Source organism: Symphalangus syndactylus, chromosome 5, assembly GCF_028878055.3.
Source record: "Symphalangus syndactylus isolate Jambi chromosome 5, NHGRI_mSymSyn1-v2.1_pri, whole genome shotgun sequence".
NCBI lineage: Eukaryota > Metazoa > Chordata > Mammalia > Primates > Hylobatidae > Symphalangus > Symphalangus syndactylus.
In genome coordinates, this window is record NC_072427.2 from 122,872,969 (window position 1) to 122,899,866 (window position 26,898).

General features: G+C 40.2%; 1 protein-coding gene across 9 annotated transcripts in view; it reads left to right on the plus strand.

Moving 5' to 3' along the window:
• ATP8B4 (ATPase phospholipid transporting 8B4 (putative)) overlaps positions 1-26,898 on the plus strand; it is a 319,170-nt gene that overhangs the window by 283,176 nt on the left and 9,096 nt on the right. For 8 of the 9 annotated variants that reach the window (XM_055279071.2, XM_055279072.2, XM_063639448.1 and 5 more), the window contains 2 exons: positions 14,180-14,263; positions 17,077-17,322. The exons of the other annotated variant lie outside the window; for it this stretch is intronic. In XM_055279071.2, the coding sequence (XP_055135046.2) occupies positions 14,180-14,263; positions 17,077-17,322 (330 nt within the window). The remainder of the gene's footprint in view (positions 1-14,179; positions 14,264-17,076; positions 17,323-26,898) is intronic. 9 annotated transcript variants of the gene reach the window in all.

Consider the following 26,898-nt stretch of genomic DNA (forward strand, 5'->3'; position numbering starts at 1 on the left):
TTTCATGTGTTTTTTGGCTGCATAAATGTCTTCTTTTGAGAAGTGTCTGTTCACGTCCTTCGCCCACTTTTTGATGGGGTTGTTTGTTTTTTTTCTTATAAATTTGTTTGAGTTCATTGTAGATTCTGGATATTAGCCCTTTGTCAGATGAGTAGATTGCAAAAATTTTCTCCCATTCTGTAGGTTGCCTGTTCACTCTGATGGTAGTTTCTTTTGCTGTGCAGAAGCTCTTTAGTTTAATTAGATCCCATTTGTCAATGGCTTTTGTTGCCATTGCTTTTGGAGTTTTAGACATGAAGTCCTTGCCCACGCCTATGTCCTGAATGGTATTGCCTAGGTTTTCTTGTAGGATTTTAATGGTTTTAGGTCTAACATGTAAGTCTTTAATCCATCTTGAATTAATTTTTGTATAAGGTGTAAGGAAGGGATCCAGTTTCAGCTTTCTACATATGGCTAGCCAGTTTTCCCAGCACCATTTATTAAATAGAGAATCCTTTCCCCATTGCTTGTTTTTGTCAGGTTTGTCAAAGATCACATAGTTGTGGATATGCGGCATCATTTCTGAGGGCTCTGTTCTGTTCCATTGATCTATGTCTCTGTTGTGGTACCAGTACCATGCTGTTTTGGTTACTGTAGCCTTGTTGTATAGTTTGAAGTCAGGTAGGAATGCTGCTTTTTCTAAGCAACACATATAATGTCCTGTAGAACAGGTGCCATATGGAACTCACTTTAGGACATTCTGGAATAGATGCTTCTATAGCAACAATTTCAAAACTTGACATTGCCTCGCTATTTATCCAGTTCTAGTGTTTTGAAAACAATAAGATGTACAAAGAGCAAAATGATGCCAAGAATGTTGTCCCCATAGGAACAGGCTATTTATGTTTCTCCCTTTACAAAAACTTCCATTTTAATAATTAACTCTAGTCCAAGGGACAAAATACCCCTGTTTTATATACCAAAGTAAGGGTTTACATTTAAACTTCTGCAAAGTCTTTTCCATTGTTCTCAAAGATTTTTTTCAGATTATAAAAATATTTATATGTGAATATATCTCAACTTTTGTACTACTAAAATCATATTCTTTTATGGCTTTCTTATTAAAAACACAACTTGTCACACTTTAAGAAAGTTCTCTTGATTTACATTCTTCAAACATGATTTTTCTTAATGACATTCTGAGTCTTAATGACTCAGACTATTCTGAGTCTATAGACGTTGAAGATTTTTTTTTTTTTTTAGGCTAGTCTTGCTCTGTTGCCAAGCTGGAGTGCGGTGGTGTGATCTTGGCTCACTGCAACCTCTGCCTTCTGGGTTCAAGCAATTCTCGTGCCTCAGCCTCCTGAGTAGCTGGGACTTCAGGCACATGCTATCATGCCCGACTAATTTTTGTATTTTTTTTTTTTTTAGTAGAGACAGGGTGGTCTCAATCTCCTGACCTTGTGATCTGCCTGCCTCAACCCCTCAAAGTGCTGGGATTACGGGCATGAGCCACTGTGCCTGGCCCAAGATGTTGTTTTTAATTTAATAATTTCTGTCTTCCTCATCTGTGAGTCACATGACATTGTCAACTTGCTAATAGAAAGACTTGCTTGCTATCTTGGGAAGAGAAGACAAAATAATGAAAAGGACAAACTCTTGCCCACCTAGAACTGGTTTTTCTCATTGGGAAATAAAGAAGTGCATAAATCAGTCTAATAAAAATATTGTATTTAGTTGGGTGCAGTGGCTCACGCCTGCAATCCTAGCACTTTGGGAGGCCAAGGTGGGCGGGTCACTTGAGGTCAGGAGTTTGAGACCAGCCTGGCCAACACAGTGAAACTTCGTCTCTACTAAAAATACAAAAAATAGCCAGACGTGGTGGAGCGTGCCTGTAATCCCAGCTACTTAGGAGGCTGAGGTAGGAGAATTGCTTGAACCTGGGAGGTGGAGGTTGCAGTGAGCTGAGATCACACCACTGCATCCCAGCCTGGGTGATGGAGCGAGACTCCATCTCAAAGCAAACAAACAACAAACAAACAAACAAACTTGTATTTAAAGGTAATTTGAAAGCATGGAGAAAGGAGAAATGTGTGAGGATCTAGTATGACTTAGGAGGATTTGGGATGACTTAGGCACAATTAGTCTGCAAGCAAGTGTATGAATATTTTAAAAATTAAGTGGAGATCTGAAGGCCTGAAATTCTAGCTCCCTTCAGGGATTTGGGGCCTGATTTGCAGAAGGGTGTGAGACTATGGAGTAAAAGGAGGACATCCCTCCCCTCATACACTTTCCAACTGACCTGTAATTAGCTAAAATCTTCTAATTTCTAAAATTCTATTTAACACCAACTCATTCAGAAATACCTTTCAAAAACTGCGTGGCATTGAATGGGGAGCTTACTTAGCAGTATTGTCTATAGCAGGAAGCCTGTTCTAGAGCAGGTGTTCTACCACTGTAAAGATGGAAACTCTGGTGTTCCCCAGCCTCACCCCACATGGGAGTGGCCTGGCATGTTCAGAGTACTGAAGACTGGCTGTGAAGGTGGCTTGGATTTGGAATTGGGATTGGCAGGGATCATTGTCTCTTTTCCATTCCCTGTTTTTCACTGGAAGGGCCTGATTAGCAACAGGTTTAACTGAAAAATGTTTTGGTTTTTTTTTAGTCCTGCTTTTCTAAGGACAATATGCTGTAAATGAAGCAAGTGAAAAGAAAACAACATATTTGTAAGAACTACAGAGAATGAGAATTTTTGAATGGGGGACAATTTCACTGTCATACTCTCTCACCTCCCCATTAAGATCACCCAACATGTGGCTTTGGCCTCTAACACCATGTGTTGGGTGATGAGACTTTCTTAGCCCATAAAGCGCCTTAGATAGCCACTTACTTCCAGTCTTTTAAAGAAAGTCAGCTGTCTGAGGTCTTCCCACTCCCTGCCACCCCTCTCCTAAACTGCTTTAACAGGATTGAAAGCTCCATAGTGAAATGGAGCCAGTAGTAATAACAACTCCAAGGCCTGGCAGATTTGGTAATAGCCAGCATCTCTTTAGAGGCCATTCCTGGGTAGGCCTAATCTTCCATCACTTTCTCTGTCCAGTCCCAACAGCAGTGAGACTCACACACATATTGTCCAATGCAGAACCTGTGGTCTGAATGCTTGTTCATTTACCAACAATAAACTGGGTGCCAGTTTAGGGCCAGGTGCTCTGATGGCCCCCCAGGAACAACAGAGTGAATCAAAGGGATGCTGTTTCTACCCTCAAGGAACCTACAGTCTGGGAAAGATTTTATTTTCTTAAATGGGAAACAAATGTCAAATAATCCCATAATCTCCTTTCTTTTATTTCTCTACCAAAAATTTCTTTTGGAATAAATTTACCATGGATAAGCCATGTCTTGGGGCCAACCCTGTCAAATCACAGCATGATTCATAAGCACCTAAATATTCTTCTGTGTACATCTCAACAGATTGTTTGGAAGTAATCCTTTCTTCCGCTGAAAACATCTGACCAAACGTAAACAGATTGTGTTTTTTAAGACACAATGTTGACTTTCTAAAACACCAGCTTAATTATTTAATGAAGTGACATGTGCTATTTCTTTACTACATCAGTCTGCCTTTGGGGCCTGGTGGATTTTATCCAGGCAATTATTCTCTGATGAGAGCTCCAATAGATTCCAGCCAATGCCCCATCCTGGTAGGTGGGCTGGGGCACATGTGTAGGCAAATCCAGCTGTGGTGTGCAAGGCTTCAAGAAGGCCGATGGGTGGGAGCATCACTGCCTGTGGGATGGTGGCACTTAGGACATCTGTGATGGATGGTGATGTGATGTAGGCTGGGTTGTAGTTGGTTTATGGACTTTCCTCTGGTTAACTTCAGTACGTTGCTTATGTTGTGATTGGCTTGGGATGTACAGTGAAAAGAACCCGCGGACCAGACTCCCTTTTGTTTCCTATGTTGGGTGGAATTTCCTGGGAGAAGCAGTGGGAACAAAGAACAAAAAGTATATATCTTGTTGAAACCTAGAATCTTTACTCTGGCAGAGAATGTCAGAGATATTGAGTCCAGTCCCTCGTTTTACAGAGGAGGAGCCTGATCCCGCAGGAGCCGAGGATCAGCAGTGGGCAAGGCTAGGGCCGGAACCAAGTCCCCTGGCTCCCACCTCAGTGCTCTGCCTGCTCTACCTGATGATAAGTGACCTCTTGGGTTGTCATAAATTTGGAAAAGCTAATGGCCATATCCTTTTATTTTTTTCTTTAAACTGTCTTCCCTCAACCCCTAATCAGCAAATGTTTGCTTTATTTGGAATCTAAAGGAAAAATGTCCAGAAACACTCAGTTCGATATGACCATGTGGAGGAAATGAGCTATTGAAAGAGACCTCATGTCTTGCGGGGTGTGTCATAGCTTAGAGCTGTGGGAGGGACAGGCCTGTCCCTAGGCGAACTGTTTTGTAGAATCATCTGGAAGCTTGAGGACACCTTCTGCGGGCAAACGCTCCAACTCAACTGCCACTGAGAAACAAATTAAATATAATTTGTTCTAATGAGATTTCCAGCCAGATTTCTGGAACAGAGAGGTTTGGATAAAGGAAACTAAGTCTCTAAACTGAATCGTGGATCCTTTTTAAGGACATGCCTTATCCCAATCTATTATTGAAACCCACATGAGTTTTGTGGCATTCACTGTGGGTTTGGATTCACAATTTATACCTGTAACTTATTTTAAAAGCACCCTATGCCTTCAGGACTTTTCATAAAGAGGAACTGTCCCCTACCAAGGATACAGCTAAATAAAAAAAAAATTGGTTGAGGTCCTATTTAGAAAATTCGTGCTTAAAACTATGCAACTACTGGTACTGTGTACTTGTGAGATGATATTATCTGATGACAATTTATCATTGTCAGTGAGATACAGGGCTGTGTATGTTTTTTTTTTTCTTCAATTCTACTGTGATATGGAAGCAATTATCTTGTCAAGGCTGGAAAAACTTTAGTTCTGTCAAACAGTATAATAAAGCAACAAAAAGTTTGGAAAGTAACATGAAAGCCTGCGACTAATCTTAAGGCTTTGATGACTTCATGGATTTGGTTACCTGTGAGCCCATCTTCACCTGGCATGGTACCTCTGCTCCCCCTTACCTTCCAGATGTGCTCTGGGGAAAGTCCAGGACTGGACGAGTGCTCAGGCCTGGGTCACTCCTCCTGGATGCTGTGAGCGGGTTTTTACTAATTACACAAATCAATAACAGATGTGCTGAGGCTGAGCACCTCCTATTTATTCCACAATGTGTTTTCTTTAAATGACAAATGTTTTTTAAGGCCCCCAAAAGGTCATTAGATAGGTTTCCTCTGCAACACATAGGAAAAGGGGGATACACATCTCCAAAGAGGTAGTAAGTTCATCTTGTTATTTGAACAAGGAGCTCAGCCAGTGGTCGAGCAGAAAGAGCAGAAAGCCCTTTGCAGCTGTTTAAGAACTTTATTAAGGTTTATTTAAATGTGTCATTCTATAAATCATAGGTTTTGTGTTCTCCAAGCTGTTTTTAGATTGTAATTTGTAGCTGGAGTATTTTTAACTCTATATAAAATGGTTGATAAGGCTGATAAATTGCTCCCATAAAGAAGGGAGCGAGGAGCTTTCCTTAAATAGAAAAACAGTGAAGTTGGAAAAATGAACTCTCCTCCCTGTTTTTTTTTTTTTTCTGATCTGTGAAGAGACACTTATAGGATTTTAAACAGACTTGTGACATCTTGTAGTAGCATGGCTTTTCTCTCTTGTTCAGAGTATTGGAGATAGGGAACAAATATTTTGGAGGCAGAGGTGCCATGGCTTCCCCTGTGGGTATGGGTGCCCTAGGGAAAATAGTTTTTTGTGGGACTCCTTTTATATAAACAATTTAAGTCACCCCAAATCAGAGTGTCAACCTAGAAATCTGAAAAGAGTCATCATCCCTCAACCCCCACCCTGCCCCTCTCTTCAGGGCATCTGGTCAACCTGTGTTGGGTGGGTTGGGAGGGAAGAAGAGGTGGTAGAGTGCCTGAGCATGCTTGGAAGGGGAGAAACAGGGAGGCTGATCTGGGCTCGTGTGCCCCTCTCAGCTAGTCCTAGTCACCAGAAGGGGGCCTTAAAATTTTTCCAAGGGGATCTAAGGGCCACATGTAGAAGTGGGGCATTTACTAGAATAACTATTTGAATAGCTGGAGATCTCTTGCAAGGATTCTTCAACAGAAACCTGTTGTAGAAGAAACATTGCTTGGCCAGGAACGGTGGTTTATGCTTGTAATCCCAGCACTTTGGGAGGCCAAGGCAGGTGGATCACCTGAGGCCAGGAGTTCAAGACCAGCCTGGCCAACATGGCAAAACCCCGTCTATACTAAAAATACAAAAATTAGCCAGGCATGGTGGCAGGCGCCTGTAATCCCAGCCACTTGGGAGGCTGAGGCAGGAGAATCGCTTGAACCCAGGGTACGGAGGCTGCAGTGAGCTGAGATCGTGCCACTGCACTCCAGCCTGGGCAAAAGAGTGAAACTCCATCTCAAAAAAAAAAAAAAAAAAAAAAAAAAGTCGCTTGTGGCCTTAATTTCTGTGAAAGACCCTGAAGTCTAAACTGTGCTAAGCCAATGCCCATATGGCAAAGTTGGTTTCTAAGGTAAAGGACTCAGGTTAACACATTTTGGTAGAGCCTGAGATAAAAACCAGAATTAGAGTGAACAGTGATTGATATAATTAAGTATTCATGAAGAAAGCAATTGTACCAAGGTACTCATTTTTCTTTAAATCTTGTTCTGATGTTATATTGATCTCATGGCTACCATAGTTTATTATAGAAATAAATATCTATGGTTAATTGTCTCAATAAAGAATTCTATTTTTATAAAAATATAATTAGCATGAAAATGTACCTTTTTATTTACCCATTAAACACATCTCTTGAAGCTTGGATCCCTGCATGCTCCCCCCATCCTCCCTCCTTTCTTCCTTCCATAATATGGTCCTCACTTACTGAGCGCTGTCTTTCAGGCATTGTCGTGGCATTTGCCTCATTTCACTGAATACTCACAGCCTCACTGTAATCCTCATTTTATAGCCTAGGAAACCAAGACTCAGAGAGATTGAGTATCCTACTCAAGTTCACACAGTTCTGTCTGCTGACTCCCTTACCCTTAAGACACCAGCTTCCTTTTATTGAGCAGGTGCTGAGTTTGGTTCTTGGGCCCCACGGGTGAGTTAGATTACCCGCTCTCAAGTAGCTCACAGTCTAGTGAGACAGGGCTAGGAACCAGCATATAAATAATTGTAAGTCAGTAGTTAAGAAGCAGTGAGGTATGGGGGCATCATGGAACTACCGATGAGTGGTCCAGAAGCCATTCATGGAGGCAGGGAGTGGCCAGGACTCAGAAAGGCTTCCTGGAAGACCTGCCCACTCCCCCTCCCATGCTGACCCTTCCAGGATCAAACATATTGAAGCAGATGAGAAGTAAGAGGACGGACATCCCAGCAGAGGAGACAACAGGAGGAAAGTTCCAGAAGTGAAGGATAGCTTGGGCAGGAACACAAGCCATCAGGTATCTGGGGAGTGATTTGATATGGGGTGTTGGAGAGAGGGAGAAATCTCAGATTTCTAATTTGGATGCTGGGGTGGATGTGATGGTATCAGATACTGGTATAGGGAACCCAGGAGGGGCGTCTGGTTAAGGTAATATGAGGATGAGGTCTGGTCTTGATATATTAAGTTTGAATCTATGGTGCATCCATGGGAAAATGCCTAGTAGAAAGTTAAATATGTAGCATTTACTAAAAAGTTGTAAAATAATGAATTCAACAAGTATTTATAGAGCACCTATAGTCAACAAATATTTGTAGAGTATCTACCCATGGCTAGATCCTGCTCTGGGCATTAAAATTATAGTTGCGAGTAAATTTCTGTTTTCATGGAGATTATATTGTAGTGGGATGAAGACAGATAATAAAGAAAGAAATCAGTAAGATAATATCAGAATTGTTAAGAAAGAACTTGGTAATGTAAAAGGTCTCATTGAGAGGGTGAGGTGACACTGGAGTTGTGACCTGAGTGTTCAGAGGAAACTTCCATATGAATACCTTGGGATTAAAGTGTTCCAGGCAGAGGGCACAGCCAGTGCAAATGTCCTGAGGCAGGAATGAGCCAGATACGTTGGAGAAAGCCCATCAGCAAAGCCTCAGCTAGGTGAGGGAGGGTGAGAATGTTGTGAGGTGAAGTTGAAGAAAGAGTCTGGCAGGCAGGGGACCAGGAAGGGCTCTTAGGACATGATGAATAGGGGGTCTGGATTCATTCCAAGTAAAATGGAAAGCCATTAGAGGGTTTTAACCCAGGTCAATGCTAATGTTGTTATTTTAAATCAGTGGTCCCCAATCTTTTTGGTACCAGGGATGGTTTCATGGAAGACAATTTTCCACAGACCGGTGGGGGTGGTTTTGGGATGAGACTGTTCCAGCTCAGATCATCAGGCATAGAACTGGCATACGCACAGTTCACAACAGGGTTCATGCTCCTCTGATAATCTTATGCGGCCGCTCATCTGACAGGAGGTGGAGCTCAGGCTCGCTTGCCTGCCACTCACCTGCTGTGAGGCCTGGTTCGTAACAGGCTATGGACTGTTATAGGCTGTTGGGGACCCCTGTTTTAAATGCCAAAAAATAGCATATAAAATTGTGTATGCTCTCAATTACATTAAACAAGGTGAGGGACAAAGCCTTCGAGGAAACTTTCTTTTTTTTAAGACAGGATTTCACTTCTGTCTCCCAGGCTGGAGTGTAGTGGTGTGATCTCGGCTCACTGCAGCCTCCGCCTCCCATGTTCAAGCGATTCTTCTGCCTCAGCCTCCCAAGTAGCTGGGATCACAATGTGCACACCACCATGACCAGCCAATTTTTTGTATTTTTGGTAGAGACAGGTTTCACCATGTTGCCAAGGCTGGTCTTGAACTCCTGAGCTCAAGTGATCCACTAGCCTCGACCCCCAAAGTGTTGGGATTACAGGTGTGAGCCACTGTGCCAGGCCAAGGAAATGTTCCAAATGACACCACTGATTGAGAGAGGTGGTTTCATGCAGTGGTCAGTGTTGGGGGCACTAAGGTTCATAGGCTTGGAGTTAGCTCTGACACCTGCTTGGCTGGCGGTTCTCAAACTTTGTGATCTCAGGACCCCACTATATCAATATTTATCATCTTAGGAATGAAAATGAAGCAAAAAATCTAAACACTTTTATTAATTTGTTAAAAAATAGTGAACCCATAACATATTCACAAAAGTAAGATACTTTTAAGAAAAATGATTGTATTTTCCAAAACAAAAACAAGTTAATGAGAAGAATGCCATTGTTTTACACTTTTGTAAAACTAGTTAACATAATAGAAGACACCTGGGTTCTCATATCATCTGCATTCAACCAGCTGTGATGTCACATATCCTACACACTCATGAGAGAACAGGGTGAAAGGGTAAATACATAACTGTTTGTATTATCGTGAAAATAGTTTTGACATTATGGATCCCCTAAAAGGTTCTGAACTATACTTGGAAAACCTTTTTTTCCCCTTTGGGTTTTTTTTTTAATATAATTAAAAAAATTGTGGGTACATAGTAGGTATATGTATTTATTGGGTACATGAGATGTTTTGATACAGGCATGCAATGTGAAATAAGCACATCATGGAGAAAACCTTTGCATTTAAGGTATGACATTGAGCAATCTCAACCTTGATAGGCCTCAGTTTTCCCATTTATAAACTGGGAACTATTAATAGTACCTACCTTACGGGGTTGTTAAAATTTAAAGAGCCGATAGATGTAAAGCACTTAAAATGGCACAGAGTAGATGTTTAGTAAATATCAGCTATTTTTATTTCTTTTTGTTATTGTGACACTGAGTGGCAGCAAAACTTCTGAGAATTTGCAGAAACTCATTGAAACCTTACTCTGATTTTTCCTTCCTGTCCTCTCTTGCTCCAGTTGTGAAATGAGGCTTCAAATCTGAGTGCCAGTTGACAAATGCTGATAGTTGTCGAATAAGTGTAGCCTGTAATGCGAGCCCGTTTGTGATGATGAGGGCACGCTATGCCAGACTTTCAGCTGTTCACAGTTGAGTACGCCATAATTTCTCAGATTCTTTCTCTCCTTAATACCTGAAACTGTCAGATGCCATCATCAATGAGTTGAAGATTTGTGTCAGCTGCTCTGCTTTAAAAAAAAAAATGGAAGTGAGTGTAATTCCCAATCTTGGCTTCACATTGGAATTACCTGGGAAAAATTTAAAATGACCAAAACTTAGATCCTTCTCCCAGAGATACTGATTTAATTGGCCTGGGGTGTGGCCTGGGCATCAGGATTTTTGGAATCTTCCTACTCTCTGAAATCTCACTGGGCTATAATATAACTATAAAAGAAGGTCACATGTTTAATTTTTAAATTTTTTATCATTGGTAAAGTTTAACAAATATATTAAAAAGTATGTAAATATCAGCTTAAATTTTTGTGAAACGAACACCCATGTACCATGATCCAGTGCAAGAAATATAACATTTCCAAACACCCAACAGCTCCCCTGCTTTCCCTTGAGACCTCTTTCCAATCCTCTAGAGGTAACCATTACCCTGCCATCTTATAGTCACGTTTCTTCTGTTTTATATGATTAGGAGTTCCGAAACAACATGGGAATAGATTTTCATACTTTCACACTGTATTTAAATGCAATTATGCCTTTGTGTCTGGCTTCTTTTGCTCAATATTATATGTAGTTTTTATTCATTTGTGTTTTGGGATATAGTTGTAATTCTTTGCTTTTCATTATTCTATAGTATTCTGTTATATGGATACATGATAATGTCTTTATCCCACACTTGAAGGATGTTTTGGTTGTTTTTGTTTGGGGACTATTATGACCAATGCTGCTATGAGTATTTTTTTGTGTATCCCACTGCACGAAGATAGACATTTGTGAACATATGTATCTAGAAGTAGAGTTGGATACATTCACTCATCAGAAGGAAGATAAAGAGGCTGAGCTGCAGTTTTGGTGGACTCTTGAGGGTAGATAGGAGTTGGATACTGGGACCCTGTCACAACTGCTGCTCTGAGCTGGGACCCTGTGGGGTCGCACTGCTCTGAACCATGTACCTTGGGAGTGTTGATAATCTACAGGAGGCAATTGACAGACTGAGCTGTGCCTTCAGTAGTTTCCTGGGCTGAAGGGAGAAGGTTCAGTGCCTATCAAGGGTAGAGATCATGATGAAACCCTTCCTACTCTGGGCTGGGACCCAAAGGCAGCCTCCCAGCAGTGAGGTCACAGACTCTGCCATAGCAGGACAGTTGGCTAGCCCAGAAAATATCAGGCCTTCATTCTATCCTCAACAGCTGGTAGAAGGAAATAAACATAGAGCCTGGAGAAGGATAGCATTATCCTAGGCCTTGAGATAGTTATTAAGTTCTAATTCTCTTCTTGATCTTGACAAGTCATTCCCCACTATCTTGTTAGTTCATTGATACTTTGATGAAGATGCTTTTGTTTTTTCTCAACTTTTTTCGTTATCTTCAGCAGGAGGTTTGGTATGAATCAATTATTATGGCACGTGCCCCCTATCCTGTACGATAAATTCAGGCTTCTTTCAGATACCTCTGCTAAATACCCAAGGGGGTTCCAGGGAGTGCCAGCCAGCTTTTCCAGTCTGTTCTCATGGTTGCCTGACTAGTGGACTACTGCCCTGCCCTTCTGCACGTTCTCTCATGCCACACTGAGTGCATTATCCTTCAGGTGGCTGCTGCAGGTTCTCCCATGCCACATTGAGTGCATTATCCTTCAGGTGGCTGCTGCTGTCTTGTATCATTTTGCTCCCAGCATGGACCTAGGCCGTGGTATCTTGGAACTGGCCCATACTGATTCACAAAAGCTGATTGTTAAATTTTCATGAATTTTGTGAGCCATGGTTAAATACAGCCATTATTAAAAGTTATATTATATAAATTTACAATTTAAGTTATATTAAAAACAAAAGACAGTTAATATACTCAAAATGAATCCCTTCCTAATTATTTTCCCGTGTTTTACTATTTATGCTCTTGAGATTATATTGGGTCTGTATAGTAGAAATACTATATAATGGTGAGTATGTCTCAACTCCACATTCAGTGGCATCATTGCTTGAAATCAGTCATGGAGGAATATTTACACCATGGAAGTTGGCAAATTGGCAAATGCTACAAATCAAGGCTTTTTTTTTTTTTTTTTTTTGAGATGGAGTCTCGCTGTCACCCAGGCTGGAGTGCAGTGGCGTGATCTCAGCTCACTGCAAGCTCCGCCTCCCGGGTTCATGCCATTCTCCTGCTTCAGCCTCCCGAGTAGCTGGGACTACAGGCGCCCGCCACCACGCCCGGCTAATTTTTTGTATTTTTAGTAGAGACGGGGTTTCGCCATGTTAGCCAGGATGGTCTCGATCTCCTGACCTCATGATCCACCCGCCTAGGCCTCCCAAAGTGCTGGGATTACAGGCGTGAGCCACCGCACCTGGCCGGCTTTTGTTATTTTTTTTAGCCTGTTGTTAAACATTTATCAGCATGTCATTGGCTATAGTCCCCGTTTCTAAATCCTTACAGCTGGGTTTAGACCAGATGATGAAAATAGGAATCAGAGAGTAACAAAGGGGAGTTACCATGCAGAGAACTTAAAATTTGTTATTAGAAATAGTTATTCTGAGTCATAAGCTTTCCCACTTCCACCATTATCTTCAGTTTCTTCTCAGCATAGCATCCAGAGTAATCCCGTTAAAATATAAATAAGACCAGATTGCTTTTTTGCTTAAAGTCCTCTAATGTCTGCTCCTTTCACTTAGGTAATAAGCCATGTTTAGTTACATAGGATTGTTCTTCTTACCTCCTGACATCCATTATTCTTCCTACAGGTCACTCTGCTCTACCCAACCAGGCCACCTTGCTGTTCTCTGAGCATAGTGGATGCTTTCTCGACTCAGGGTTGTTTCATGGGACCTACTTGCAGTATGGAATGCTGCATGTCTCAGCATTTCCAGCTGTTTCAGAAAGCTGCATATCAGATCCACTTCCTTCAGATCTTATCTCAGATTCACTTCTCAGTGACACTTTCTTCAATCTGCTGTATTACAATTACAGCCCTCCCACATTCCCTATCCCCTTTCCTCTCTAGCACTTACTACCTTCTAACTAATTAAGTAGATTTTAATTTTTGCTTTTGCCCATAATAAGCTCTGTAACGGAAAGATTCTGTTTCCACATCTGTGTGTACTCATTGGCAAAATGGGGATATATGCCTGCTCCACATGCTTCATTGACTTTTCGTGAGGCCCATGCAGGGAATTCTTGTGTAATTACTCTACAAAGGTGTGAGGAGATATTTTTGTTGTTTTGCTATTTACGCCCAGTATAGTGAGCATGTAGCTTCATGCCCATCTTGCTTTAAACAACTCCCCCACAAAAACCTCTCCATTTTAACACAGGATAGAAATAACAGGCTCTTTACTATATTTATCTCTGAAGATTTTAGTGAATCTTTTGTTTACCACTTAGATCAGATAATTGGATTCATTACAAGCCACTGAAAACCTGGAGAATAAAATAGCAACCCACCACAAGGCCAGGGGGCTCATATGTGTCCCGCACTATGTTAGGGGTACTGCATGTATCATTTTGTCCTCACTGCCACACTGCAGGAAGGGTATACATCACTTTAGAGATAAATAAATTGCCATTTAGAGAGATCTAGTATCCCATTAAGGCAGCTTCCCCAAAAACATTATTTGATAAAAGTTGGTTACTCTCCTTTTAGAGAGTCACACCCCATATATTGCTCTAAAGGCTCTAGAAGACCTGTACGAAGTAATCTCTTTAACTTGGAAAGGGGAAAAAGTCTGGCTGCCTGTGGGGAAGTGAAAGACTAGCCAGTGGAATTTCCATGGCACAAGTAGAGTGTCTTATTTTTAAAAAGGCTTTTTGTTTTTTAAAAAAGTGGTTTTAAGCTGATAAGAGGCAGGTCTAGGAGAGAATTCATATTTGTCTGATTCTAAAAGTCAACTCCCACCCACCTCAGAAAACCTGGTTATTTAACCTAAATGTGAATATTTTCACTACTTAAATGTGAATATTCTCACTACTATGGTGTTTCTCACTTACATGTTATATTTCTTTTCAGACTGTTTATGATCAGTGGTTCATCACCCTTTTTAACATTGTTTACACATCACTGCCTGTTTTAGCCATGGGGATTTTTGACCAGGTATGTTTTCTTTTCCATCTTTATAACTTAGTTTCTCTTTTATGCTTTTTGTGGGTTCTAAGTAGAAGACACAATTCTAAGTAGAAGCCCTAGGAATGCAGTTTTTTAAGTTGCTTTTGCATGGATCACACATGCTTCCAGGTCCACTGTGCCTTCCTCACCCCTGTACCCTAGCTTCCCCAAAAACATTATTTGATAAAAGTTGGTTACTCTCCTTTTAGAGAGTCACACCCCATATATTGCTCTAAAGGCTCTAGAAGTCCTGTACGAAGTAATCTCTTTAACTTCATTTCAACCCAGCATTTCCCAAACTTCTATGACTGTACTTTACTTTGTTTTCATATAGCACCTATTAATTAATATGTCTCAGAACTAGTGTCTGTGGTTCACACATGGGGAAATGCTGCCTTAGCCTCTGAGAGCTTATAAAGAACCATGCAATGATAGAAAATCATGGAGCTAGGTTGGAACACAGGGGGCTAACATCTGCAGTGAGACTTCCTTGTTACACACAGCCCAGAACAGGAGCCACAGACCGGTAGAGCAGTCTGCCAGTGCGAAAGGAGGATGAGAAGCCCCATGACCAAGGAAAGAAAAAGCATGGATTTCTTTTGTCCCAGCATCAATGTGCTTGAGTGGGGAGAAAGGAGAGGATCAATCACAAAAATGGTAGATCCTTGGCATACTCAGAGCCTTGGAAGGGACCTCCTGGAAAGGGGAAAAAGTCTGGCTGCCTGTGGGGAAGTGAAAGACTAGCCAGTGGAATTTCCATGGCACAAGTAGAGTGTCTTATTTTTAAAAAGGCTTTTTGTTTTTTAAAAAAGTATTGTTAAGGAGACCAGATTTTCTCCAGGCCGTTGTTAGACCTGTTTGCTAGGCCTCATTTTCTGGCCCAAAGCCGTCTATTGCAAAATATAAATCACATTATGAGCTCACTCCAGTCTCCCATTTGGTTGGCTTTGCAGTCAGTTGTAAGTCTCCCTTCTCATATGTAAAAAGGGCAGTTTGCGAAAGGCATATTTTGTGGAATTATACAAAAAGTAATGAACTTCTGAAGACCTTAGATGTAAAGGATTAAGCACATTCATTTCTCAGCGCCCATGTTTACAAGTGTTTCTTTTCTTGGAGCTTTGTAGCTGCCCAGAATGTGGAATAAAATAATAAAAATAAAGCAGTTTCTGGGAAAAGATGGTTATTGTGCAATTCAAAAAAAATACAATAAGGCTTCCTATTACCATCAAGTTGAGTGTCTGCTCCTCTCTCCTTTCCTGCTTTGTCAACCTTGGCCCTTAAACTGATCACAGGATTGTGGAATGCTATGCTGGACAGGCCTCAGCAATCATCAACAGATCTGCTCATTTTTTAAGGCAGAAACCAAGCCTTGGCGGGTCATTTCCCTAAAGCCACACAGCCAATAAGTGACACAGCTAAGCCTAGAACCAGGCCTCTTAACTCTGAGGTTGCTACATTATTGCTATAGTTATTATCATTATTTTATTAATTGTTATTTATAGAAGCATCTGGTATATTTATTAGTTATGATGTGTCAAGAACTCTACTAAATACTTTACATACTGGTTTAATCATGGCGATAGTTCCATGTGGGAGGTGTTATTGTTTGCATTTCTGGGCATGAGGAAACTAAGGCTCAGGCGGATTAAGTAACAGGTTTAAGATAACACACCAGCTAAACCCGTTAGCAGGGATTGAGCTCATGACTGTCTTGTTTCAAAGCCTGCGCACATAACCCTCAGTCACTGAACTAGGGGAACAAGCATCCAAAAGCATCTAAAAACAGGACTTTCTAAAGAGAATATGCCAGTGTTTTTCCATGGGACTCTGTTTGGAGAGACCTGGGCCATCCCACAAGCAGGAAGGGGAATGTTCTTCTCCCACAATAGTTCAGCACCTGTGCTGCTTCCACTTTTGCCTCTTCTCCTCCACCTATGGTCCTCTGATGTCCCCTGTGGTTGATTCTTGTCATCCTTTTTCGGTTTTGGCATTTGATTTTGGTGCTCACTGTGGTTATCAGCATTACTTTGGAGCTGGCTGGAAATGCAGTCTTGGGCCCTCAGCCCTATTGAATCACAATCTGTTTCCCAGGCGATTTGTGTGCACATTAGGTTTGAGAAGCATTTGGTTTCTCTCGGGACCCGGTTCGTGTCAAATGTGCCAACTTCTCATTCTGTCTATATTCTTTCTTTGTCCTGAACACCTGGTAACTGCTGTTAAAATTCTCACTGGGTAGGATCCTCATCCCAGCCTCCTTCTCACCTGGAATCCCAAATGCAGTTTCCCCTTTTCCCTGCTCTCTTCTTCCTGCCCACTTCCCTCCAAAGTCATGAGCTCTGATTTGACAATTCTGACTCCACAGCTCTCTGCTGTCATCTCCTAGTCACTACCACTCACTACCTTGGCAATTAACTCCTGGGGCCCATTGGCTGCACATGATGTGCTGGAATTCTGGGAGCACAAATGCTTCTGACAGACAGCCTGCGGGAGAGTGTAGGAAAGAAACTTCAATTTGAGGCCAAATAGCTCAAACCAAGCCCTGGTTCTGCTACTTACGAGCTGTGTGACCTCTCGTGAATGTCTCTTGGAGACTCAAGCTCCTTCTCTTTAAAGCAGAGATCATTTTATTATCTTCTGGTTTATTGTGGGAATACAAACAAGCTAATGTCCTGTTCTGGCCCAGTGAGTAGTGCATATTAGGACATGTTTAAACAGGCATTTGCTATTTCTGAAGATAGGGACTACAAGGCCTTTCTGACTCTTTTTAATCCTTCTCCACTGAAATTACACTCTGTTTACAGGATGTGAGTGACCGGAACAGCATGGACTGTCCCCAGCTCTACGAACCGGGACAGCTGAATCTGCTTTTTAACAAGCGTAAATTTTTCATTTGCGTGTTGCATGGAATCTACACCTCATTAGTCCTTTTCTTCATTCCCTATGGGGCCTTTTACAACGTGGCTGGAGAAGATGGGCAACATATTGCTGACTACCAGTCCTTTGCAGTTACCATGGCCACATCTTTGGTCATTGTGGTCAGTGTGCAGGTAACGCTGTTGGTGTAATAAGCACCTTAACTTGATGGGTTTACAACTTTTACGATTTCATTGTTGACTGATTTTGTCTACTTGTTGGGGGGAAATAATCCTAAAGGAATACTGGGGTTTTCCTTTTAAGTATACATTTTGAGATGAAAACAGGAAGCTTTAACATAAATTACTGGGGAGAATTAGCATTAGGTGTCTGTAACGTCCATGTTAGTGGAAACCTCACAATGTCTCACTTCTTTGGGTTGTGCATTGTATGTAAAGAGAAATGATTATACTGTTATTTCCTTCTTGTATTTGAAGAAAAAAAATTTCCAATAACAGAGAAACTTTCCCATGATTTCTTTAAGACTTAATAACTGCCAGGTTTTAAAGTGAGATCTACAATTTGTTTGGCAATACATTTCTATGGAGTTATTCAAGAGGTTCAATGCTATATCTGTGGCATATCCGAATCTCACACTCAGAGGAGCCCTTCTGGTGGGGATGATTTTTTGAGGTTCCACTGGCCTTCTTCCATCTTGAGTTGTGTCTCTATTTCCTTTTTAATGTGAATGGTGGTCAATGCCATTAGATACTGAGTTAGAGTTCACAAAAACTTTTGTTTTTATTTCTTGAGAGGAGGCCTTGCTGTGTTGCCCAAGCTTGTCTGGAACTCCTGGGCTTAGGTAATTGCTCACCTTGGCCTCCCAAGTGGCTGAGATTATAGGCGTGCATCACCACACATAGTTAGAAAAACTTTTCCTCTATTACTATCTGTAGCTCCGAGTAGGTACAGCAAGCTATGTGACCTCTGTTTTATTTTGTTGTCTTTTGATTACTGAGCAAACTTAATAATTAGGTGATCTTCTCTTTGTCATGAGGGTACATTTCCAATTCTCTGGATTCTCCTTCCGTAGAGAGGACAGTGGTGGGGTGTACAGGGACATCTTTTTAGTGGTAACAGCTGATTCACCTCTGGCTCAGACCTGTTCCTTGGGTACTCCGAGAGATTATTTGAAAGGAACTAACTGAAATAAAAGGCCACTCTCTGAAGAAGCAGCAAATAGAAAACATTCTTCATACTGTCCTGTTAACATGATCTGTTTATAAGTAAGGGTAATAAATTACCTGGAAGAGTCATTGTAGGTATGACATGTAACAAGCATTAAATGTTTGTGTGTATGTGTGTGTGCATGTGTACGTGCGTGTGTGTGTGTGTGTGTGTGTGTGTGTGAAACTGGTGTTCACAATTAACCCTACAATTTTTGGTTAACTTAATCTTTCTAATTTTAGAAAAAGCCTGCTGTTATGCCCATGCATCTTTTTCTCTTTTTTTTGCTTGCCCATAATTTTTTTTATGTGCTATTACAGTAGTGCCAGTGCCATGTTTTTATGTTAACTTTATGTTTAGAAGCTGTTTTTCTCATAAAACATAGTTCTTATTCCAGTTGAATGTTGAAATTACATTTCTACTTTCTCACAAGTTGAGAGCCCACAAACTCACATTTTAAAAACATTGTTTAGTCACAAAAAAATTACAGAATTTCAAAAGTTTATTTTAAAAGCTTCAAGTGACTTCTCCTCGCTTGAAGTTTTTAAAATAAACTTTTGAAATTTCTAGCCCTTAATTATCCAAGTTTTATAAGAATGGTATAGAATGATATCCATGCTTTTTCAGAGAGGATTCACATTTAGGCTCAAAGTAACCATTAGCTCCTCATTCAGGATGTTTTGCAAGAGGAAATCCAAATCCATTTGCTTCAGACCTTAATGGCCATTTGTCTCTTCAAAATCTATTCTCTGCCTTCCATCTCCTCAAGGACAATAGTGGTCCTAGCCATGCCTCCAATCCCATTACTCACAATGCCCCAGCCACACTGGCTTTTGTTCCGCTCCTGGAATTCACCAGTCTCTTGCCTGCCTTATGGCTTTGCTCTTTCCTGCCTGGAACATTCTTCCCTCAGTTTCCCTCACATGTCATTTCTTCAGAGGGGCCTCCCTTGATCCGTTTAAACTAAGGCCCCTTTATTTTCTCTAGTGGAATAGAAATCATTTATTTTATCTCATAGTTGTCATCTCCCCTTGTAAGTACAAATTTAGTTGTGTGTTCCCTCATTTAATGTCTTTCTACCTCCTAGAGTGTAACCTTCATGAAGGCAGTGGAAGTGTCCTGTTAATCACTGTATACCCAGAGCTGAGCACATCACCTGTTAGTGTGACACACAGTGGATATTTCTTGAGTATTGAATAATTGAGGGTGATGTTGAGAGGAAATTCTCCTGCTACGGATCCTGTCACAACAAGAGAGTTCATCTGGGTGCGTCAAGTTCCTAGGAAAGAATCATTATAACCCATGTGTTTACAAATTGTGTTGACAGTTTTCAAATATGCCCAAAGTTTCCAATCAGTCTGAGAGAGGGTCCTCCTGTGCTGAGTCCAGCAGAATGACCCAGCTGTGAAATGCGGTATGGGGAAAAGTGAGCGATTTTAGATGCCTTCAAAAGCAAGGCAGTGCAGGGAGAGTCAAGCACTGCATAGCCTCAGAAGGTGGGATGCTGCGGTCGCCACACCCCCTGCAGCCAGGCAGACACTTAGGCCACGTATGTACCTGTGGAGCCTCTGCCCTGAAAACACAAAATCCTTTTAATCTTATTATAAAAGGAATACATTGCAGGAAATTCAGGAAAAGCATAAAAATGCAGGCAAAAATTGAAATTCACACATAATCACAAATCAGGGTTAGCATGAAAAAAATGGCAATCAGATTTTATATATATATATATATATATATATATATATATATATATATATATATAATTTTATGTCTTATTTTTTCACTTAACTTTGTGTCACAAGCATTTATCTTATTTATAAAATATTCTTTGAAATATCCCTTTCAATGGCTGTAGTATTCCACCATATGAATGTGCCATAATTTATTCAACCATGTTGCTGTTAGATTGCTTCTACATTTCACTATGGCAAATTATACAATGGCAAAGTTTCGTGTAGTACATAATTCTCAGCATGATCCTCTAGTTATTTTCTAAGGTTATCTGCTTAAAGGTGGGAATTCCGGGCTAGAAGACAGAAGGAAGTTTAAGGCACTTGACACATATTGCCAAATGGCTTTCCAAATAGATTGTGTCATTTTCAGCTGAAGGGTGCAAATTACCCTTCTCAGCAGCCCTTCACTGATTTAGAGTATTACTTTGAATTATTTTATAATTAAAAAATGGATAACCTTTTGTTGCTTGGGAAATAACGAATGCATCTTGTTCAAACAGAAATAATTTCTTTAAAAAACTTTTAATTTTGGAATAATTTTTAACTTGTAGAAGAGTTGCAGATACTGCAAAGACAGTTCCTGCATACCCTCACCTAGCTTTTCTCTGATGATAATATTAACAGCTTACCTCACCATGGTGCATTTGTTAAAACTATGAAATTAGCATTGGTATAATACTATTAACTGAGCTACAGATTTGATTCAGATTTCTCCAGTTTTTCCATTAATTACCCTTTTCTCTTCTAGGATCCAATCCAGGATCCCACATTGAATTTAGTGGTCATGTTCCTTAGTCTCCTCCCATCTCTGACAGTTCTATAGTCTTTGCTTGTCTTTCATGGCCTTGACACTTTTAAAGACTGGTCACCAGGCATTTTGTAGAATGTTTTTCAGTTTGGGTTTTCTGATGTTTTTTCTTAGAAATAGACTGAGGTTGTGGATTTGGGGAAAGAATCACAAAGAGTGATGTGTTCTTGTCTCATCTATCAGGGAGCACATGATGGCAACATGATTTATACAGGTGATGCTCATCTTGGCTACTTGGTTACAATGATGTTTTTCAGGTTTCTCCACTGTAAGCTGACTATATTTCCCTTTCCATACTCTAGTCCCTAAAAGTAAGTCGCTGAGTCCAAACTACATTCAAGAGAAGGAGAATTAACTTTTACCTCCTAGAGGAAGGGGTATCAAAGAATTAGTGGTTATATGTTAAAACTGTAGCAGGTATAATTTTAAATAAAATTGCTATAATAGGGACCCCAAAGGTATAAGGGATTTGCCCAAGATCACACAGTGACAACATTGCAGGTTTAGCACTAAGATCCAACAGTCTGATTTCCCAAGTCGATGTTCTTTAATAAAGGCATCTGTGATTATTCTGTTAAAGATTTGAGGCAAGCATTTCCTACAGCACAATTATTACTGGGCTTTGGGTAGTTAGGCATAGTTGGGAAGCAGTGGAATGTAATCCTCATCATTGCAATGCAGACAGAAAGTCGTGTACTTTAAAAGAGGTGGTGCTGCTTGTCACCCCTCAGTGGCTGGGATCACTTTGCCATGTTACAGGGTTGAAGTTCCCTATACCTTATCCACATACTCCCAGCCCATTGTTTTCTCCCCTACCTAATTTCTCTCTGCCCTCATTCCCAGTCCCACTCCCACCATTAATTCTGAGTGCTTGAGGGCCTAAAACAGCTAGGAGATTGAGGATAACTTTCCGGACAGGAGGATGAGGTAGAAAAGATCCAGGCTAGAAATGGTGGCCTAGAAGCAGAATGAGGGTTCCAGTGTCTGGCATGCTTTGTTTGCCACTGCATTCCTAATGGAAACCACAGTGCTACACACAAATGCACACTTGTTGAAAGAATATAGCGGCAAAAGGATATGAGGAAAGAGGTTAAAATTGAGCAAAGGAAGTGAAAATAATTTGGTTGTGTTACCCACCTATCCCTCAACTCTGTCTTAACCTAGATGACCAAAGCAGGCCTGTCCTTGATGGCAGCTCTAAGAGACCTGTATCGTCATCACCACCATGAGGGATACCATGCATTATACTTACTCCTTATGATGCCATTATGCAGTAAATATTATGGGCCGCTTTTATAGATAAAGTTCAGAGAGGTTAAATGACTTGCCTGAGGTCACACAGTAAGTCCCAGAGCCAAGAGAATCCAGTTCTGCCTAATTCCGGTGTTATCTGGAAGAAAGTCTACAGTGAGACTGGTTAAAACACAAAATTTTCGGCCGGGCGCAGTGGCTCACGCCTGTAATCCCAGCACTTTGGAGGGCCGAGGCAGGTGGATCACGAGGTCAGGAGATCGAGACCATCCTGACTAACACAGTGAAACCCCATCTCTACTAAAAATACAAAAAATTCTCTGGGCGTGGTGGCAGGCGCCTGTAATCCCAGCTACCCGGGAGGCTGAGGCAGGAGAATGGCATGAGTCTGGGAGGCGGAGCTTGCAGCCAGCGGAGATCGCAACACTGCACTCCAGCCTGGGCGACAGAGCGAGACTCCGTCTCAAAAAAAAAAAAATTTTCAAGCAATATGAGAACAAACCTTACACTGAGCATAAAGGAAACACTGGATACTGTGCCAGATACTGGGATAATCCCATTATCTCATTTAATTATCTTTATGGTCATATGAAATGTAAGTACTATTACCACCATTGAGAAAACAGACTTAGCAAGAAGGTTGTTATATTCCAAGTCATACAGAAAGTGATAGGCCAGGATTTGAACAGAGGTCTTCTGACTCCAGATGTCCAGCTCCAAAGCTATGTGAACCTCCCTTCTTTGTAAAGATAAGTAGAAGCTGTGGGCCTCCCCAGTCACATAGTAAGTACAGGGAATTTGCGGTCCCCACCTCTCTCACTCATGTGGGAATACCTAGGATACCAGTATCACCCTTGGCTAACACGGGAGACAAACTGTAATAGATGGCAAGCACATAGATGTTTCTTTCAATGGCAGAGTTTCAACTTGAGGAACATAGAGACTCCCACTTTCTGTCATTTTAGTCTGATTCTTTGGCAAAGATTACCACTTGTTTTTATTTCTAGGAAGCCCTGAAAATGTCTGTTTTACCATAGATTTCGTAGACCCCAGTATGTAGATGTTTGTAACCGTGGATGCTAGGCAATTTTGGCTTCAATCACAAACTGTAGTCTTTAATATATAGAATAATAACTTTCAGGAATTCTGCGAATAAGCTCACTTTGACAGCAGCATTAATATCCTTTCCTCACTGTTTAAGCTTGACTTTTCATTGTGGCAACAACCCCATGAAATTTCCATGGTCTGTAATTACAGTTATAAATCTTATGTCCTGCTGATGCTACAGGCCAAATTTAAGTAGTCTCTATTGTTTTTTTAAAAAAGTATTTTTCAATTATTTGAATTATAAAATGCTCTTTTAAACATTTCAAAGGGTACAAAAGTGTTTAAAATAAAATGAACCATCTTCCTTTCCTTCCCTTCTTTAACTACTATGAGAATGACCATAGCTGAAATCCTTCCATACATTTTCTGTACTTTGAGACGACGCATACACACATATTTAACAAAAGGGGATAATTATGTATATTGTTCTGTAATATGCTTTTCTTGCTTAACTAGATATTCTGGTCAGCTTTCCAAATCAACACATTCAGATCTATCTTAATTGTTTTAATAGCTGCACAGAAATTCATAATATGAATGTATAATTATTTATCATCTATTGATAAACATACAAGATGTTTCTATATGGATTTTGCTATTGAAGCAATGCTACAATGCATATATTAGTACATATATTTTATATACTGTCAGATAAATTCCTAGAAATGAGACTTCTGGGGTTAGAACTCCTAATTTTTACCAATCTGCTGGATAAAGAATGGTATTTTGCTGTTTTCATTGCTGGGTCAGAGAGTATGTGCATTTAAAATTTTCATAAATATTGCCATAATACTTTCCCAAAAAGACAGTAGTTCCAAATGACAGACACTTTAAAAATTTAAGCCAAAAAAAGAGGTTTATTAAAACATATTAGGTAGCTTCAGTGGAAACACTGCTGTTATTATACCTTACAGCTTGGCTGTCATCACACTGGGGACGGGCTGCCAAAAGGTTGGCCATAGACTTCCAGAAGAACTATCACCTTTGCCATCATGTCTGTCAAATGCTGAGAAAATCATATTAAAGTTTGCCATTATGATTATGATTCCTATTAAGTTTTCCTTGTGTTTCAAAGAGATTTTTACCTCATATAATTTAAGCTATATCTTTGTCACATCATGGTTTCTGATTATTAATTTTTCTTTGTAGCTTTTATCTTTTTTCATAATAAACGATTCTTAAGTTTTATATTTTTATATTAGTTTTCTTCTCTTGCTTTTTTTAGTTTACATTTGCCTGATACATAATCTGGGCCAATTTCTTAATTTCCATTTATTTGTCTCATTCTATTAGTCTTCCTTGATCAGAATGTTTAAGCTACTCATTTTTATTACGATAACTTGTATTTTATCATGCTATGTTAATATTATTTTATGATTACTTTTAATTCTGCTTTTCAATTTGTTTTTTTTTTTTTTTTTTTACTTTTTCATACTTGTATGCATTAATTATGGTTTTAAAATATCCGATTTCTGACCAGGCTCAGTGGCTCACGCCTGTGATCCTAGCACTTTGTGAGGCCAAGGCGGGTAGATTACCTGAGGTTCAGAGTTCAAGACCAGCCTGGCCAACATGGTGAAACCCTGTCTCTACTAAAAATACAAAAAAATTAGCCAGGCATGGTGGCGCCTTCCTGTAGTCCCAGCTACTTAGGAGGCTGAGGCAGGAGAATCGCTTGAACCCAGGAGGCGGAGGTCGCCATGAGCCAAGAGCACACCATTGGCTACAAGAGCGAGACTCCATCTCAACAACAACAACAACAACAAAATCCCATTTCTAATGAATAATTTACAAGTTTTACTATTATATTCTTATTTTACTAGTGACTTCTCTTTATTTTCATAGTTATTTAAATATATATATTTCCATATTGGCAGAATGGAATTCCACAGATAATATGAAATTCTATCCTTCATCAAATGTTTCACTGTCTTGTTCTAAACCTTTCCTTATGCTTCTTCAGTTAAACAGCTTTGGCAATGTTTTTATCTTACTTACCCTTCTTTGTCCTTACTCCCATCCCCAACTCTTACATGTTAATTATTTAGAATTTAATTCCAGGATGTTATTAAATGCTCCTCCTGTAACATATTTGCTGACTATTCCCATTTTTTTCCAGATTAATACTGGCCCTCATACATTATTACTCAACTAGAATCAACTATACATTTACAAGAATCATTGCTCACCACTATTTTTATGACCTGTCTTCTGTTATTTTGAGGTCTTTGTACAGTTTTAATTTTTATTTCATTGCAGAAATATCCTTGAGTAATTTATTTAGAAAGGATATTGAGATGTTATACTTTTTAGCTCAGTGTTCTCTGTCTTTGCCTTTACATTTACATGATATATTGGATGAGCATAAGATCCTTGAGTCAGTCTTTTTCTTTAGGAACTTTGTCGTTGCTTCACTATATAGTTGTTGTTTCAACAATTTTGTGTTGTTTCACAGTTTCACTGTGATAGTTTGATGTTAGGTTATTTTTCCTTCTCTGTATAAAAGATTGTGTCACCAGAAGTTTCTTTCATTACTTTGGATAGGACCTAAAGGACCCTCTCAATCTGAAAATCTATGCTATTTGTTATCACAGAGCAGTTTTCTGCTGTCATTTCTTTGGTTGTTACTTTTCTATTTATTCCTTTTTCTCTTTCTACAATGCCATTATTTGTATATTGGAGTCATAGATCTGGGATCTATGAATTTGCTATTCATGTCTCATATCTTTTTGCAAATGGTTTCCATGTCTCCAAGTCTTTGTTCTCTATTGTGAGAGAGATATTATTTGTATTGTTTTGTTCAATTCATTGACTATTCTTTGGCTTTGCTGTTGAATTTTTAAATTCAGAAATAGTGTGTTTTTCTTTCAGATTTTCTTCTGTGACCTAATTGCATCTCCTTACGGGGTCTTATTATATTTTGTTGTTGTTATCGTGCTTGTCTGTCTCTTCTATTAGTTCTGCTTCAATAGGAGCCACCTATTCTTGCTTTTTCAGCTGAATCCTTTTAAATGGGTTGTAATTTTTCTTTGCCTACTCTTACCCACACAGATCAGGCTATCGTTGTCTCTTGAGAGTGTTAAACTAACAGGTGGTGGAAGGTAAAGTTGGAGATTTTGGTGAAATGTCTTGGCAGCCAAATGAACTGGAAAGCGGGCATGTCTTTGCTGAGGCGTAGATGGCAGGGCTGTTTTCAGACCTCCTGAGGGGAGGAAAGGCTGTACTTTTATAAACCCTGTAGTCCACATCGAAGGCTGCCAGCATCGTTTTAATGGGGAAACATTTTAAGGGACAAGTGGGAAGAGAAAGTATGTCTCAGCATGTTGAGAGGGATCTATTTACTAAGCAAGTAGGGCCCCCTCAGACAGATGAGAAATCTTTAGTCTTGCAACAAACTACTAGAAATACAAACCTTCACTTGGACCTGGATCACTTGGGAACTATGAGATGCAAATAATGATACCAGAACCTACTTTTTTGTTCTCTGAAGAACTCAAGAGTTCATAGTTACCAGTGGCGTCCTTGATTCTCCAATAGCAGACCACTCTTCTAGCTGAGCTGCTGCAACAAGTTACTAGAAGGAAGAAGAGCTCGTGACCATGCTTCCAGGCCATCGTGAATCCCAGTTTCTGAATTTTATG